The following is a 19,035-nucleotide window of genomic DNA, read 5'->3' as shown; positions in this document are numbered from 1 at the left end:
CTTACAAGGGAGGTAGCCAAAAAGGAAAAGGCACAAAATCACTCCCACTCATTCCATCCCCGAACACACTCCACACCCCTCCACCCTCCCTCTCATCTTAGCACCTGAAAACACAAAAAAACAACCTTTTTGTGGTAAGTCTTCTCCCACTGAGTTTGATCATAATCAAACACATTATATCTGATTCACCTGTATGTAATTATTGGTCTCTAACCTGACTGACATACATTATACACATACCATACACATTATTTGTCCCATTTTTTCTACACCATTCCCTCTTTCAGTACCACCTCAACCACCTTTACATCTTAACCAATATCATCATCTGGAAATGTATTCAAAGTGTAGTTTGTACACAATGATGATGTCTCATCTCTATTAAATGTTTTTTTCTTTTCTGTTTCATATCTCTCAAAATATGCATACATATACCAAAGGGTCCTTTCCCCTTACAAGGGAGATGAAGGGTCATCGTATCTACACTGCTCAAGTCTGAGGCAATGCAGCAAGATACAGCACAACAGCAAGGCCCGACAGCTGAAACTGGTTCACTCCTACTGGTCCATTACACTTAAAGGCACTTTCCACTCTCATCTACCTTTTGCACTTACCCTTTCCTTGCTTGACAGATTTCTTGCATCCAATGCCCCATTCATCCAACTCATTATTGGTCTTCCCTTCAAGTTCCTTCCATCCGCCTCTGCTTTTCTCACGCCATTCCCTCTATGCCCAAACTATCCTAGCATTCTTTGATCTGCCAGCCATCTCTCCACCACTACTGTCTATTGATATTTTGTTCATCACCAAATACCTATTTTTCATGACATTTCTCAAACCCACCCAAGACACTTCCCTTACTCTATAATTCATCTCCACCACCATTCCTCCATTCCCTTCTACATGTATTTACCTAGTTGTATTATACGGGAAAGGAGCTATGCTCGTGGTGACCCATCTTTGTATCTGTCAGCATCGAGGTTTTCCTTAAAATCTTGCATAGTGTTTGCCTCTCATATTCTATTTACCAGCTCATCTCCTTAACACCCTCCAACAGCACCGCATTCACATTTCTGTCAAAACTCTCCACACATTCATTTAAATTACTCCAGAGAGCTTTTCCTTCCTCCTTGATTTTCTCATTACTTGGGCCACATGCACTCACAAATGCACATATCTCCCACCCCAATCTTACCTTTCCCCACATTATCCTTGATAACACCTCTTTCCACTCCACCATGTACTTGCCTCTTATAAATTATTAACAATGCCACTTTCCTTCCCATGCCTTCTTGGTATATGTGACCCCCTACATATCATATTCCCAAATTCCAACTTACCTTTCCTTTTCAGTTTCATTTTGCTGGAATTCAGTATGTCTAGCTTGGGGAGTTGGTCTCAATTTTTTTTCCTATTGGGTCAGCAGCTGTTTGTGTGGATAGTTATATGGAGTGATGTACATTCAGGTCACTTGCCAGTATGTGACTTAAGTTATTGAGTTAGGGTGTGTAACTTTATGATATTGATGTGGTGAATGGTATGTAGAGGTATGTTTTAATATTTCTACTGTAGAGTCTGACCAATTTCTTTGTCGAAGAAAGGTACACATGTGTATAAGTGTTGAGTCCACTTTTATGCTGCATTTTGTCTTTTGTGATGTATCATAGAATATGGTGATAGTTTAGTTTTCTTGTACCAGAATAAACAGAGTAAATGTCAGGGTGGAATTTAAGTAGGTCTTCACCTAATACACAAATTCTAAAATTCTGTTAAATAAAAGAATATAACTTGAAAGGTTGATTTATTTGAGTCATATGCATGTCATAACTGATGGCTATCACTCTACATAAAAAATGAATGCCTTTTGATCTGTATAATCTTATACAAATAATGAGGATTATATATATATATATTTACACATCATTAAACAAAATGAACTAAGAGTATTGCAAATTGAAGAATTGAAGATGTTGGCTAATATCATGTACAAAGAACCCTAAAGTAAATGCACTTGTGCTCTCCTACACAGAAAATCAAGGATCACATTGCATCTGCTGCTGCTTGGCTTGGCAGCAGGCGCAAAGTCAGAAGCAGAAGCAGCAGCAGAGACTGAACCTGGTAAGACCGAAGGCCATTGCCAACCTTGATGCCCCTCTTCTGCTGCCCACCACTTTCGTACACCTGGCTGTGACCATCCATACACTTCTCCAACCAATGGGAACACAAAACGCAGCAAACATATATAAAATATTGCAACAATATAAAGTTAGGAAAATTCATTCATTCATTCAGGGGTTTTGCCTCATTACCGAAACTATGTCAGAAGTTATGAAAAGATGGTGTTACTTCAGTTCTTTAAACCTTCAAAGAATTGCCTTGCAATTATATGGCAAAGTGCAGCTTCTGACTGTAATGCACAGGACTGAGCTACCGGTGCTGTTGGAAAATAAAGAAAAGTAAAAAAACTAATACAAAAAATATATATAAAAATAAAAAAAACACGAGCTGCAATGCACCTGAGCAAGGCAAAACTTTATCAAAGGTCCAAGTGGCAGTAGATGCACACAGTTTGTGTGCTTGTATGGAGCAGGACTGGTGCCAGGTCATACAAGTTCACAAAGCTGACATGCACACACTGGGGCTGTGGGGGGTGCCAACGCAGCCAAGGTGCAACACAGCACCTTCTCCACGCTGGCTTCACTAGTAACTAATACCTTCAACTTTGGCTTGCTGGCTCACCCGGAGGCATGGCCCCCCGTGCTCTTTGCCTTGGCTTCACTCGACGACACTCTCATGGAATGAAGTGGGAACAAACTACAATGGGGGACTAAAATAACTCTGCTGCGCTGGGCTACGCCTGCTAGTCACTCTGTCCCGCTTGTGCCTTTGCTTTGCCCGTCAGTCCGGCAGCCCGGCCCATGATAGGCGACCTCCCCTTCACTACAAAAGCTGATGGCATCGGCAACCGCCTTACTAGCTTATCTACATGCACGCTAACCACTTTTGCAGCTCTCCTTGGCATGGTCAAATCCTCTTGAAATGCACTTGGGCTTTAGGGCTGAGACCATCACAGCCATGGGCCTAGGTCCCTTGAGGCAGGTCCGCTTCAACATGGGATATAGTGTCTTGCATGATCAGTGCAGTGATGATTTTTGTGGTGCATACACCACACCACAGCATACACAACACTGATGGGGTTTCCTTGAGCAGCCAGACACAAAGTCCACATGGCTTCTGTCTTGCAGCCAAGGAGCTTACAGCTCCAACTGACTCTACCAGTTAGCCATGCCTGGCTTGTTCAGGGTCATGAAGTAGATTTGGCACGAAGAGCCACCCTTAGCCGAAGAGAAGAACACCTGCACAAATAAACAGAACATTATATAAATACTTCTTGGCAACTAAACACAAAAGCAATGACAACAAATAATGGAATTTATCAGTCTAATCAAAACACAGAACAAAAAATTTCTGACATGAAATGAGCAAACATCTTTTCCTATTATAATGCTCTATTAAAGCTGCAGGATGATTGTCCTGCATGACAGATTTCAGTGAAAATCATCTCCCAACCACCTATCTTCAAAACCTATCAATAGTTCCATCAAAAGTTGCAGTCCTGAGTAGGGTATGTTGACATCTTGTTCTGTGTCAGGCATTATCCTGTCTTTTAGAAGTATGTTTGTGACTCTGAAGACTAAGCTGTACTTCTGGTGTTGTGCTATTATTACTATTCTACCTATGTAAACAAGTGCTCTGATGTGTTCTGGGTTTGGGGAGGGAAGGTCATCCAGTTCAACACTGTTCAAACATTCAAATGTGATGAAGTATATATCACTTACTTTGTCATTGCGTTCACATAGGAATTTGAGTTTTTGAGCCTTCTTGTGCATAAACACTCCATCTAGATGTCCTGTTTCCACTGATCGGATCTCAATTGCCTTGTTGCCCCAACCCATGATTTGGCCTGTGCCAATGTACGCTACAGAAGTTGGCATTTCCCCCCACTGTAACATCATATTCTTAGTAACCTGAAAAGAAATGATAAAGAAAGGTCAGGGGACTGCAATGAAAAAATAACATAAATAAATAAAAACAATCATTCAATCAATCTATACACCAAAAGAATTCTTCCTCTTATAAGGGAGGTAGCCAGCCAAGACAAATAAATAAACAAGTAAATATATAATAATAACAACACCAACTATTTTGAGATATGAACAAGAAACTTTGTCAAATTACCTTCCCATACGTGTTTACATAAACCCCTTCATTGTCATAACATATTAAGAGTTGGAGGCCATTGCTATTTGGTAACGTCACAATTGTGTGAGGTGTAATCTGGGCTTGGATCTGGAAGTAAAAAATATACATTTTCATGAGAAAAACTATTCCTTATATATACTGTATATTGACATTATTCAACCTCTATCTTTGAACTGCTTAAAAAAAAAAGTAAAAAATGAAAAGTGTGGAAGGGACAAGGTTGATACATGACTGCTTAGGGAGGAAATGAGTCAGGTGGAAAGTTAAAGATAAAATCAATCTGTTGCCCCTTATCTCTCTTGCAAAAGACCCACAGCCTCCAAGAATCTGAGAAAAGCCTCTGGTCATGATCATAAATCACTAAGAAAAGAGATATTGTGTAGTCATTTGTGTATTGCCAGTGTGTGGCCCAGTGTGAGGTGTTCCGTGTCTTATGTGAGGTGGTTACATTTGGGTCTGTAGTCAGGCCTATTCTATGTTGATATTGTTTTAATGAGGGGCAGTGTCCAGAATGCAGTTGTGCTAGTGTGATTCTTGTTTGGTGTGAGGGGTTTTCTTTATGAAACATATATCTGGGGGTTGTTGTTGTTGTAGTATTGAGTTTGGTGGTCTTTCTTGAAAGGCTTCATTAGTTGTCTGAGTGAGAATTAAATTGAAAGAAGAGGAGAAAGGAAGAGATAGGCCACTGAGTGAGAGAAAGAGATAAGAGGTAGCCCTGAGAGCAGTATAGAAATGCAAAGGGTATCTGAGGAACTAATTAAAACAATATACATGCTGTACTGATATTTTATCAGCAATAGACATTGCTTTTATCCTGGGGGAAAGTATCACTTGGAAGAGGTGTTGTCATAGACTTGATGAAGGAATGCAACAGAATGGATAGTTAGTATAAATTAAAAGCAGTCAGCCTTCTTTATTGAGTGGAGATTGTCTCCCATTTGTAAAAGGATGCTGAATGACTTGGCCTGTAGAGATGTCACAAAGTCCCTAAAATATAAACTGCATAAAGCATGCAGTCAATACTCCATGCAGGAAAACAATAGTTGGGCTGTTATGCATAAAGAGAGTGACATGGGTAATAAGTGCAGGATAGAAAATTTGTGTGGATGCTGTGGAACAGATATGCTTACAGGCTCCTCAAAAGTGTACTTACATGTTTAGGTACGTAGATATCATAGACTTGTCCTGAATCAACATCTACTGCATGGAATCCTTGGTTTGAGCCATAAATGACCTTAAGGCGTGACCCCTCCTCCACGGTCAAGTCTACCAGGCAAGGACGCTGCGCTAACTCCCCAAAACTCTGCAAAGGTCAGCCAGTGAAGATCAGACAATCAAAGACATAAATATTTCTATGTTCATTTCTCAACTCATCTATGACACCAACACAAGAATTACACAAACATTTACATATTGACACCTAATTTCATATAACTAATAAAGACAACTGTTCTCTCCCTGGAACCAATGATGTGTACATGCTTGTGGTGGTCTTGTATGATGGGCATCAAAATTGACCATTTTCAAAACCTGTCAACCCCCTCACCTCTGTTAGGAGGTTCAGCCCTGAGAAACTGATACTCGGTCTCCAGACTAGGTTCGATCTATCTAAAATTCAACTGTATTTCTAACATCTTTTCACAGGAGAGTTGACTACTAGGTACTCCCCTTCTCCTACTACTTTCAGCCAGTAACATAGAAACGATCCTATATCAATAGAACATGGACAACAGTCCAAAGTTTCTTCCTACAGAGATCTGAGAGAGGACCTGGGTATTGTTGCCACCAGCTGTGGAGCTGAGGATTTTCAAAGCAACAATTATCAATCCTTTCTCAAGTATGTTCACCCCACAAACTAAGCTTTACGGCTGGCAATTTGAAATTTCATACTGATTTTATACCCTGTACTAGAGAACAAGATCACTGGCATGGTGTTCCACTGCAGTGACTAAATGGAGTGAAACATGGGGACTAACGACCACTCCTTTTTGTATTTTTCTCCCATGTAGTCAGGCCCAAAAGTATGCTCTGAATAAGTTACCATCCTCATAAGAAGGATGAAGGCCTTTGTTTGTGTATGTATACCAATATTTTGCATATAATTTGTTCAATGAAATTCAGCACTAATTCTTTCTTAACTACACCAATATCTGAAGTTTTGCTCTGGCTGTTACAGTTTGATTTTCTTGTGTGAAACAAAACCCATACTCAAAAAGGTTCCCTACTGATGGCTAAACTGTGTATCAAGGCCAACCAATTCTTTACACAAGCAAGAGCTAAGGTGTACTTGTTTTAACCCTTTCACATTAGACTAAAAATACCATATTGAGGAAACTTTGATACACTTTTCATTTGTCTAAATGAACACTCACCTTGAAGGCCATGAACTTGTGGTAAGGTTTAGGTGCCCAGGCATAGATCTCAATAGAGTCCCTGAGAGCTATGACTAAGAACTTGATACGCTCATACTTTACAATCTTGAAGTGCACAGCCCCATGTAGATCACCAACATTGATCCAACCATTTCTGCGTTCTACCTGCTGCTGCTGCAAAAGGAATAAAATACTTATTATCAAATGCATTACCACTAATTTGCAGTGAAGTCTATATATCTGTTCCAAACTGGGGTACACCTCTCATTAAATTTATTACATTCTATATCCTCAATAAGCACTGGTTGTTACTAGGGTGTCTGACCATATACCTAATGAAAGAGTGAGTTACACCCAAATGCACTTTCCCTGTTTTAAGTGAGTCAGAGCACATACATCATCAATTAATACAATCCATTTAACCACCTATCCCTCACCACACTGGGTCAAAAGAATTGCAGCAAGGCACAACTCTTCCACAGCTGCATCAAACTATCATTCACACATACTCCCTCACCCCCCATCCTTCCATGTATGACAGCATCATCCATAAACAACAATGCTCCATTCACCTCTATCTTCTCCCTTCCTTCCTCAACAGACATTCCTCTCTTTCCCAATGCCCCTTTTACCCCATCCATCCATCTCATCCTTGGTTGCCCCCTCATGTTCACTCCCTCCACCTCTGCCTTCCACACCTATTTTACTAATCTTTCTTCACTCATCCTTTCCGTGTGTCCAAACCATCCCAATACTCTTTCATCAAACCTATCTCCCAACTCCCTTTTCACCCCCACTCTCCTCATCACCTATTCATAGGCAACAAATAAACACAAATAAAACTTACTGCATCTGTTCGCAGAATTTTAGATTTGAGCCATGAGAGATAATAGACACGCACACGGTTCTTCTTGCCTGATATAGTAACAAGAATATTCTGGTCAGACAAAACTTCCATCTGCTGGAAGCGCCGGCGTGAAATAAGTTGGTAGACTTTGCCCACTCCTGACCGATCCAGGAGCATAAGGCCAGTCTCTGTTCCTATGAGCAAGTTCACACCTGAAATGGAAATAAAAGGAATACATTAATTCTCTGAATGCCTTAATTGCATTTATATGTATACATTATATTCTGGCTGGCTGCCACCAAGTTTTAATCAGCATCTCAATGAAATCTTCGCTGCTGCAGTTGATTACATACTCTATTCTGGCTGTAGGCAGGTGATTTTATTTAAGGGAAACAATCAATACTCACAGATTATGCAATAAGAATGATTTATGAAAATATTATAAAAAGTTAGAGAAAAAAAAAAATTCAGTAGTAACCACACAAATACGCTTGTCGCCTGACCCATATCACAAACAAATCTACCTTAACTACAAATATTATTTGACACATCAAGGATGGTATTACCCTCAATGGACTTATGGCTGAAAAGTATGCATGAAGCAATGCATGTTTAATGCTGAAAAGGGCAGCATAATGTCATCTTGCAAGCTTCTGCTCAGCCATCATCTCTCCTAAAAGACTTTTAAGTCCCTGCTAAGGAAATGAGGACTTCCATAAGTCAGTTAAGACATAAAACATTGAGGTCAACAAGATGCATGCAGAGAATGGACTCCCAGTTTTGTAGTTTGCAAGGTCTTAAGTAGATTCTTATAGATGGACACTGAAGACAGAGCTGAACTCAACCCGCCATTTTGTTTTTAATTGTGTATAACATTGAATAACATACAATTTCTATGATTAAACTCATACAATCACTGAAGAAAGTCTGTTCTCTTTTCTGACCTCCTTTAGCACAGATCTTCAAGGTTTTCTAAAGCAATCAGTGAAGTTGACTATATAAATAAGGAGACAACAATTATGTCCATACAGAACTGTATATCCATACCCCTTAAGTACAGTTCACATGAGCAATGTTTCAGCCTTACGTTCCCATTTCCTGCTGAGAAAACAGGAATTTGGTGCCAATACATTGCTCATATGAACCCCACTTTAAAACTCCAAAAGCTTGATAATTTGGAAAAAAGGCAACAGAGACAGGGCACAGACTTTTTCCATGGTTGTTTAAGCCCAAAGTATTGAGGCAGGTATGACAACTACATGCTAGATCCCAAGAGAGCATCAGCAAATTAGACATCTATTGACTAGGGTGGGAGCTGTGACAAAAGCGGGAGAGATCTTGTGGTATTGGGCTTTTGTCATGTTGCAGAACTTTGCAAGTTTCAGCTCTGAAAAATGGATGTATCAGGAGAATACAAGAAGATACATAAAAGAAGAAGAAACCACAGATGTGAACAATAGCCTAAGAGTAAGAATATATCCTTCCCTTTCTCTATTGTGCCATGGAACATGAAATCACACTGAGAATATATGCCAGCACCTGGAAGGATGAGTAAATGTTATAACCTTGTACCAATTTCTGTACACAACACTTCCAAAAAGAGTCTATTAACCCAGATAAGGAAGGTAATACTCAGGAAGGTAATACTCAGAAGACAAAATAGCAATGACATACTGTAATATACTTTTATACTCACCTGAATGCTGTCCCTATTGCCTAACAAAACTGTGCACAGGTGAAACCTTCAACTTTTTCAAAACAGCAATGCTTTTTACAGTTCATACAGCTGAGGACTAGACCCTAGCCTGAACTGGCTCATGCTGGGCTCTGCCCCTCAGGTGCATGTCAAAAATCACCTGGCATAACCCCCCCTTCAAAAAAAAAAAAAAAGATAAATAAATAAAATAGAATAAAATAAATAATAATAAATGAATGAATGAATAAATAAATAAATAAAAAAGGTGCTATAAATTTCACTAAGTGAAAACCTACAGTTTTACAGCAGCCAGGGGAGGGGAGTGTATTTAGGGATGGAATGGGTGAGAATGATTTTATGCCTTTTTCTTTTTGGCTACCTCCCTTGAAAGGGGGAAAAAGCCTTGGTATATGTATGTATGTAGTAAAAGTCCTCAGGTTGTCCCATGGATCTCTTGGGGAAGTAATGGTGGACTGATATCCAGATCATAAAATTACTCATGAGTGATGGATGGCTGGGTCTCCCATCTACATATACTGGTATACCGATAGGGTTCTTCTCCCTTATACGAGAGGTACCCAGCCAAGGCATGCACCCACCCCCACCCATCCTAGTCCCATCACCCTTATCCCTTTTATCTTCAATGCTTGTGGATGAAGGGACATCCCTGTCCCCTGCCCACTGCCTGAGTCAGAAATAATGCAGTAAGACACAGTACATCCACAGCAGGGCCAGCCGGTTCCTTTACATGACAACACTTCCTCCTCATCCCCTCAAGCAAAAAAAATAGAAGAGGAGGAGAAATCCCTTTGGGCCACATCAATTTATATTCCATTCACAATCACTCTTGCCCTCTCCCTTCCCTGCTCAACAGACATTCCCCTTCACACCACCCATCTCATTCTGGGTCTACCTCTCAGGTTCACTCCATCCACTTCTGCCTCCCACATCCCTTTTTGTTTTAATACTTCACACTGGAAGGAAGTGTTGTTTGCAGATGACTGTTCATAGTCAGAGAATAGACCAATACAGGTGGTGATAGAATTTGGGGAAGGTATGTGAGAAGTCAAAGGAACACACCCACTCCCATCCACCTCCCTTGTTTCCCTCCCCTCTTAGCTTCTCATGGATGAAGGCTCATCCCTGTCTCCTGCCCACAACCCAGGTCAGAAGCAATGCAGCAAGACACAGCACACCCATATCAAGGCCACTTCACTTAACTGGTGACCCTCCGCCTCTCTGCCCCCTCATATGGAAAACTGAGAAGACAGAAATCCTCTCAGGTTGCATCAGGGGACATACTGTGTACTTTTGACTTGGCTACCTCTCTTATATGGGGGAAGAAGCCCTTGGTGTGGGTGGGTATACATATATATATACATACATATATATATATATATATATATATATATATATATATATATATATATATATATATACATATATATATATATATATATATATATATATGAAAATTGGAAGCCAAAGGTAAATGTTGGCATAAGTGAGGTGATGAGATGTACAAGAGGTGAAGTGAGGATGGTGGTGAGTTGGAGGCAAGATTAAAGGGTGAGAGGACAGAGGGAGTGGAGCTTAAGCATTTGGGGTCACATGTGGCAGGGAATGGAAGTGTGGAGATCATGGTAAATTATTATGTTTGGGAAACAAGTAAATGTCTGGGTGAAATAAAAAGCATTATACATATACCAATGGTTTCTTCTCCCTTACAGGGGAGGTAGCCAAAGTCAAAGGCATAAATCCACTCCTACCCATTTCATCACCACATAGTCCATTCCCTTTCATCACCCCTCACTTCCTCTTATCTTGGCTCCTCCTGGATGACTGGTCATCCCTGCATATCATCCACTGACATAGGACAGAAATAATGTAGCAAGACACAGCACATCCACAGCAAGGCTGCTTCATTTAATTGGCAACCCCCCTCTCCCATCTTCTCATGCAAAGAAAAGATGAGGAGAAATCCCTTCAAGCTGCATCAAAATATCATTCACACATACTCCCTCACCCCCATCCCCCACCCACTCCCTTTCATACATCACAGCATCATCCATACACAACCATTCTCCACTCACCCCTATCTTCTATCTTCTCCCTTCCTTCCTCAACAGACATTCCCCTTTTTCCCAATGCCCCACCCATCCATCTCAGTATAAGAAATGGATATCTAGGGATGAACACAAAGATTATACAAGGGAGTGATTATGCCCATGGTAGTGTATAGAGTAGACTTGGAATTTGACAGAAAGGCCCTATGTTTGTTTGAGATGATGTCTTTAAGAAATATGGAAGTTATGAGACTGGATAGAGTGAGAAATGGGGAGGTGAAAGTACATACATACATACATACATATACCAAGGCTTTTTCCCCCTTCCAAGGGAGATAGCCACAAAGGGAAAGGCATAAAAACACTCCCACCCATTTCATCCCTAAATACACTCCACACCCCTCCCACCCTTCCTCTCATCTGAGCACCTCCTGGATGACGGGTCATCCCTGAACCCTGCCCACCGCCCTGGGTCAGAAGCAGTGTCGCAAGACACAGTACATCCACAGCAAGGCCGCTTCATTTAATCGGCGACCCCCCCTCTCCGTCCCCCTTTGCATATAAGGAGAGGACGGGGAGAAATCCCTTCGGGCTGCGTCAAAATTTACTCACACATACTACCCCCACCCCCCCCACCCCCCGCCCATTCCTCCTCATGCAGTCACAACATCATCCATATACAACCATTCTCCACTCACCTCTGTCTTCCGTCCTCTCCCTTCCTTCCTCAACAGACATTCCCCTCTTCCCCAAAGCCCCCTTCACCCCATCCATCCACCTCATCCTAGGACGTCCCCTCATGTTCACTCCCTCCACATCTGCCTTCCATACCTCTTTTACTAGTCTTTCTTCACTCATTCTTTCCATGTGTCCAAACCATCCTAATATTCTTTCATCAACCCTCTCTCCCAAATCCTTTTTCACCCCTGTTCTCCTCCTCACCTCCTCATTTCTCACTCTATCTAGCCTAGTAACCCCCACCATACTTCTCAGACACCTCATCTCAAACACATTCAAACTCCTTCTCTCTTCTTCTCTTATGTTCCACGTTTCTGCCCCATACAGTGCTGTTGGCACAATCACTCCTTCATACAGTCTCCTCTTCGCATCCATTCCCAAATGTCTATTTCTCATTACACTCTTTAAACCACCAAAAGTGGTTTACACTCTTTAAACCACCAAAAGGGGAGGTGAAAGTAGGAGTGGAAAGAGAGCTGGTTAACAGAGTGGATCAAAGAGAGCTGGAATGGTTATTAATAATAATTATTGCCTCACTGGGCTTAGTCCTGAGACCAAGTGTCAGCCCCTCAAGGACTTTTCTGATGAAGGTGAGGGGATTGTCAGGTTTTGAAAATGGGCATCTTTGCTGTTCATCTTGCAGGACCAGCACATGTAGTTACATGCTGTTTGTTCCACTGGGACAGTGTGGGTACATGGAAATAATGAGTGAAGAAAGACTAGCAAAAATAGTGTGGAAAACAGGGGTTGAGGGAACTTGTAGGGAAGACTAAGAATGAGGTTACTGAATGGGGTGAAGGAGGCAATGGACATAAGAGCAAGCAAGGAAGGGAGATGACAAAAGACTGGTGTGAGTAGAGTCATTGTAAGTGGATGAAGAAATGGCACAACCTTTAATGGCACAACCTAAAGGGATTTCTTCTTACTTGCTTTGTATTTTTTCTCAAGTTAAATGAGGGGGGGAAGGGAAGCTGCTATGTAATGAAGAAATAAGGATTAACCAGCTTCAACTGTCAGGTCCTGCTGAGAAGAAGCTGTATGTTGCTATATTACTTCTAACTTGAACAGTATGTCAGGGGACAGAGATGACTCTTCACCCACAAGGAACTAAGAGGGGAGGGGCAATGAATGGATTTTTGGGTAAGTGTGGGATAGGTGTAGTGTGGGTATATGATGCTTTGACTTCGTCACCCTTTATTGGTCTCTTACAATCATAAGGAAGCTTGCTGGCTGAGCGAGTTAGGGCATCATTACTTGCAGCAAAGGTTGAGGGGATGGTGGTTCGAACCCTGCCACTGGCAAAGCTGAACCAAGGGCATGGTTCATTAAATTCCACGCTACAAATTCCTCTGTGAGGGGTACTGTCCTAGCTTTGATTATACCAAGAGGCACTCAAGTCCAACTAAAGTCATCACCTTTGCCCTATGTGCTCATTCTCCTATGGTAACAATGGTTGTCTTGAATTTGAACTTTGATCCGTTTTGTATAAGAAGAGATGCTATCCAGCACATGATGCTATGTCATAATCACCAATGAAAAATGTAAAGGCAGAAATAATAATGATGAAAATAAAAGGGGGTTAAGTAATTACACAACTAAAGCTCTCATATATCACTAGGTTGGAATTTGAAGAAAAAAATTATGCTTTATTTGAAGAAAAAAATTATAATCCCACACTCAGTGACAATGTTTTGGAAGCATATATCTTCCAAAAAAAATTAAAATAATATTTTTTTTTTCCAAAATATTTTGGAACCAAACCAAATCTAAAATATATCTGAACTTACCCCATAATGACGCACATAGGATTTCTGAGTTGAACCGTTTCTTATATTTGCGAATTTCTGGTGTGTCATTGACCTCATGCGAGGTGGGAGCCACATTGATGGTGACCTGGGAGTCGCGACGTGCAGGGCCTGATCCGCCTGCTCCGAAGCCATAGGCGAGGAAGGAATGCTGCTTGTTCTGCAGATGAGGAGGTGTACCTTTACCCACCGCCTGACGGTACTGAAACAATTGCCACGGGGGGAAACACAAATTATTGGTTAGGCCATTAGTGTGCATATCTGTATACACACACAAAAAAAAACACACACACTTTTAAAATTACACACTGACACACAAACAAGCGGGCTGTCTTGATGAAGTGGCTGTGCAGTTGTTAAGAAACATGCAGCCAAGCAAAATAGATTACTGTGTTATAATCTCACTACATAAAACAAAAGGACTAATTTCATACAACTGGGTTAAAAGCAAGGCATCAATGGGCTACAACTATTCACAATCCCAATGGCTAAGATCTACAGCAGATGGCTAAGATCAACAATCCAAAGAGAAATTATAGTATCTTAGTGGAAAAAAAATATATAACAAGAAAACATGATCCTGGGAAGTAATGACAGCTGATTTTGTTTTCCTTTTTACACCCTTCAAGAAGGGCTCATTTTAAATATATGAATAACTAATCATATAGTGTTTGCTACATCAACACCAAATAACATATACTAGTTAGAGGCACAAAATTCTAACATAAAACAAGACCAAGTTTTTGGTGAACTAATGATGAAAGGGAGAAGTAAAGAATCTATAATTACTGTTACTTTGTACTATTCATTCCATGACATTCAAAATTTAGACAAACTCATTAAGAGAAGGGAAAAGTTGGTGCACACCCAGAGTTGCCTTTGTGCCGAGTCATAAAAAGATGAAGCTATGGGCAAGGATACTCACATGTTAGTAGTGGTACGATGGTGGCAACGGTGGTTAGTGGCTCAGCATGACAATCAACAGTTAGTCAGCATGCAAAACAAAACCACAGTGTCACCACAGGTTCACCACAAACAAGATTCAACAGTCACAAAGTGGTATCACATATACAAAATAAATGTGTAATGTATATATGAAAAACATGTGTATGAATGTACATGAACATTTGTGTGCATCCACATGAATACATGACATATTCCATCATTCAATCTATACAACATACGATATAATCACATTTTTCTGTAGACATTGTATTTACCTAATTGCATAATTGTAATATACAGGGTTTGAGCTATACTCTTAAGGTCCTATTTCTATATCTTCATTCATTAGAATCTGCCTTAAATTCATTTATGTTGTCCACCTAAATTACTTCTTCCTCTACTTTGTTCTGCAAATTAACATATCTATGTGGAAAGTTTTCTTAAAATCCCACAGTCTGACTTCTTTACTTTTGTGCCAAGCCGACTCCAGAATGGTGGCACATGGTAGTGTGGTTGGCACAACTCTCATTATCTATACTCACAATAAGCTAGTCTAAGCTCTCTTGTACACATTCACAAGCACTGCTCCTTTCCTGTATATTCCAATTAGGTAAATACATATACACATAAACAACACACACAAGTCCTTTCCCCTCTAAAAGGTGAGTGGTCTATTAAATTCATACATTCCCCCCTTCACCTATCTTGCACCCCTTTGTTGCACCTTCTATCTTAGCTAACTGTGGATGAAGGGTCATCCCAGTCCTCTGTCTAATGCTTGGTCAGATGCAATGTAGCAAGACACATCACCTCCGCAGCAAAGCCTAACAGCCAAACCTGGTTTACCCACACTGCTTCATTACATGATGTCCCTATCCTCTCATCCACTCAAGAAATTATCCATCTATCTATCTATATACTAAGGGCTTTTTCCCCCTTACAAGGCAGGTAGCCAAGTCAAAAGGTATATACCCACTCCCATCCCCCACCTTTTCCTCCTTCTCCTCTTAGCTTTGTGAATAGCAAGTCATCTCTTGTATCCCGCCCACTGCCCTGGGTCAGAAACAACGTAAAAAGACACAGTACATCTTCAGCAAGGCCACTTCATTTTATCAGCTACCCTCGCCCTCTCTGTCCCCTCATGCAGAAAAAGAGATGACAGGGAGAAATCCATTTGGCTGCATCAAAATATTATTTACATATAACCACTCCCCACTGCCAACCCCCCAGAGTTTAATTAAATCTACCTAAAAGGGGACTTGCAACCCAACTATTGCAATATATGTATATATATATATATATATATATATATATATGTATATATATATATATATATATATATATATATATATATATATATATATACACACACAAACACACACACACAATGTGTCACTTTTCTTTCTATTATAGGTACTTTCTCATTTCTGTGGTATGCTCTCTATGGAAAAAGGGTTAAACAAAAATCAAAATAAGATATTAGACTAAGTTATCTTTACACACGTGCATGCCATGATGCATGTTGATTATACACATATATATCAGTCTATTCCCACCTCTACCACATCTTTCACACAGTACAAACATGTTTCACATCAAACTTAATCCTTTTCGTCCCCCTTAGACCTTGGATGATCATCTTGCTTTGCTTTAGTGCTCAGTGGTGCTACACATGCTTCCCCCCAATCCTCAGGTACTCACCCCTGTCATGCAAACCCTGTACATTTACTAGATCATCCCATCACATGCTGGTTGTGTCAAGTTTTGTGTAGTGAAGGCTCACATACATTGTACATATGTCCTCAAGAAATTTAGGATCAATCAACAAGGAAATGAGGACATATATCTGGTACATTTATACAAAAAAAATCATAGCAATATCTAATGAAGGAATTATATATATTTAAATATCTGAGAGAGAGAGAGAGAGAGAGAGAGAGAGAGAGAGAGAGAGAGAGAGAGAGAGAGAGAGAGAGAGAGAGAGAGAGAGAGAGAGAGAGAGAGAGAGAGAGAGAGAGAGAGAGAGAGAGAGAGAGAGAGAGAGAGAGAGAGAGAGAGAGAGAGAGAGAGAGAGAGAGAGAGGGAGATAAAGAAAGAAAGAGAGGGAGGGGGGAGTCCTATAATATGTAATAAGATGAAGTAAAACTTTCCTCCCAGAGCTGAAATGATCTGAAGGCCTTTGCTAGCTAATGTGGAGCCATATGTTTCCAGTCAGTGAAACTAAAGGCAACAATCTCTTAGTCTCATCCATAACTTAGTCAATTTCTGTAACAAGGCATACACCCACCCTTCACCTATCCCACACCTATTTGTTGTCCCTTTCATCTTAGCTCCTTGTGAACGAAGGGGGATCCCTGTCCCCTGCCCACCGTTCCGTGGTCATCCTGTACACAAATTACCATAAGACTTATAACAATTGTTTATCCTAATCTCTTATGCCTACATTTGGGCTAAATCTCCCCTCATTTGTTAGTTTTCAATATGATCCATGGATTTCTTTGTTTACAATGTCGTAATGTTTTTCTATCTATATACTAAGGGCTTTTTTCCCCATTACAAAGGAGTTAGTTATGTCAAAAGGCACAACCCCACTCCCACCCATTCCACTCCCATCCACCACCCTTTCCTCCTTCTCATCTTAGTTCTTCACTGATGATGGGTCATCCCTGGATCCCATCCACTGCCCGGGGGAAGTACTTGGACTGAAGGTGTTAAGATATTCAATCAATCAAGTGTTGCCTTCATTTTCAATAAGTGGAAAACCCACAGCACCATAGTGGCTGTAACAGTCCTCAGAACTTCCTACAGATCTCTCTGGGAAGAAACTTTGAACTGCTGTCAGTGTTGCATTAGTGTGGGACCGTTTCATGTCACCGGCTCAAAGTTTTTGGGAGAACTAAAGGGATCATAACTGTTCTCAATCCCTCCAATACTTGTAATATATTCTCAAAAATAAATAATCACACACTCCTTCTTGCACTATCCTGGGGACATCACTAATTGTATTAAGTAGTTTTACTATTTTACTGAAATTCTATTTGATTTACTCATTTTCTTTTCTACTTCAAATATTCATATACATACAGTTGTGCATGCTGTCGCTTGTTAATGAAACAGTTTCATAATCCATATACACAGAATATGTGCTCCACATCTTCAGAAGCATAAGCTCTTACTTCTGCTGCAGTAAAGCTAAGCTAATTAACATGAGCTTGGCTGTGAATCCCTGCATATGAAATGACACAACACTTTCATCCAAAACTGCCATTTCTTGCACAGTGAGGTGACAGAGGCAACCTTCACATCCCTTACACTCCCTCTCATTTGAACCAAGCATAGACTGCATTTCATCACTTTCTCACCAATACTGCCAGTTCATCCTTAGTGAATCTCTCTCATATATATGTTCTCTTATATCTAACTTCATCATAATTCTTGATTACTCTACTTAATAACTTCATTACAGCAGTCTCAAATGACTAAAAAGGTTAAACCATTGAAAAACAAATCTTTATGACTACCAAATAGATGTCTACTATTTTCTTCCCACATGTGGTTTATCTTTAATTTCTATAAAACAAGGATTACCACAGGTAGAAAAAGTGTTGGAAGAAGACCTACCTCTTCACTGGTGGATTTGTCTTGCCTCGAACCATTGGGACTACTGTTAGGCTGGAATAGACAAAAGAATTATATCAAAATACTTTTACCTTTCAACTCAATATCACTCACTGCTTACACAACCATCTTTCTTCTCACAAACACACATACATATAACAAGGGCTTCCCCCCCCTTATAAGGGAGGTATCCAAAGTCAAAAGGCATAATTCCATTCCCACCCACTCCACTCCCATTCATCGCCCCTCCCTCCCTCTCCCTCCTTGGCTCCTCTCAGATGGTCATCCCTGCATCTCCCACTGCCCTGGGTCAGAAACAATGCAGCATGACACAGCACATCCACAGCAAGGCTGCTTCATTTAATCAGCGACACCCCCTCTCCATCCCCTCATGCAGAAAAACAAGATGGGGAGAAATCTTTTTGGGCTCCTCAAATTATCATTCACACATACCCACTCTCTAACTCCCCCATCCCCAACCCACTCCCATGCATCACAGTATCACCCATACACAACCATTCTCCACTCATCCTTATATTCTGTCTTTTCCTTTTCTCAACAGACATCTCCCTCTTTCTCAATGCCCCTTTTACCCCATCCATCCATCTCATCTTTGGTCACCCCCTCATGTTCACTCCATCCACCTCTGCCTTCCACACTTCGTTTACTAATCTTTCTTCACTCA

The 19,035-nt window shown here is 40.6% G+C and overlaps 1 protein-coding gene across 14 annotated transcripts in view; it reads right to left on the bottom strand.

The window, feature by feature from the left end:
* Positions 1–1,786: 1,786 nt before the first annotated feature.
* Positions 1,787–19,035, bottom strand: part of msn (serine/threonine-protein kinase msn) — a 258,964-nt gene continuing 241,715 nt past the window's right edge. For 10 of the 14 annotated variants that reach the window (XM_076207790.1, XM_076207792.1, XM_076207797.1 and 7 more), the window contains 8 exons: positions 18,354–18,404; positions 13,770–13,989; positions 7,483–7,694; positions 6,636–6,809; positions 5,417–5,566; positions 4,240–4,350; positions 3,840–4,028; positions 1,787–3,356 (listed from right to left, as the gene is read on the bottom strand). In XM_076207790.1, coding sequence (XP_076063905.1) covers positions 3,273–3,356; positions 3,840–4,028; positions 4,240–4,350; positions 5,417–5,566; positions 6,636–6,809; positions 7,483–7,694; positions 13,770–13,989; positions 18,354–18,404 — 1,191 coding nt within the window. In that variant the 3' untranslated portion in view covers positions 1,787–3,272. Of the gene's footprint in view, positions 3,357–3,839; positions 4,029–4,239; positions 4,351–5,416; positions 5,567–6,635; positions 6,810–7,482; positions 7,695–7,727; positions 9,022–13,769; positions 13,990–18,353; positions 18,405–19,035 lie in introns of those variants that run through there. The other 4 variants (XM_076207795.1, XM_076207803.1, XM_076207791.1 and 1 more) reach the window with 3 other exon arrangements.

This window comes from Oratosquilla oratoria, chromosome 24 (genome assembly GCF_046742065.1).
Source record: "Oratosquilla oratoria isolate Oo_2021 chromosome 24, ASM4674206v1, whole genome shotgun sequence".
Classification (NCBI taxonomy): Eukaryota; Metazoa; Arthropoda; class Malacostraca; order Stomatopoda; family Squillidae; genus Oratosquilla; species Oratosquilla oratoria.
Note: the sequence above shows the minus strand (reverse complement) of the source record. Positions and strands in the feature narration are given on the sequence as shown.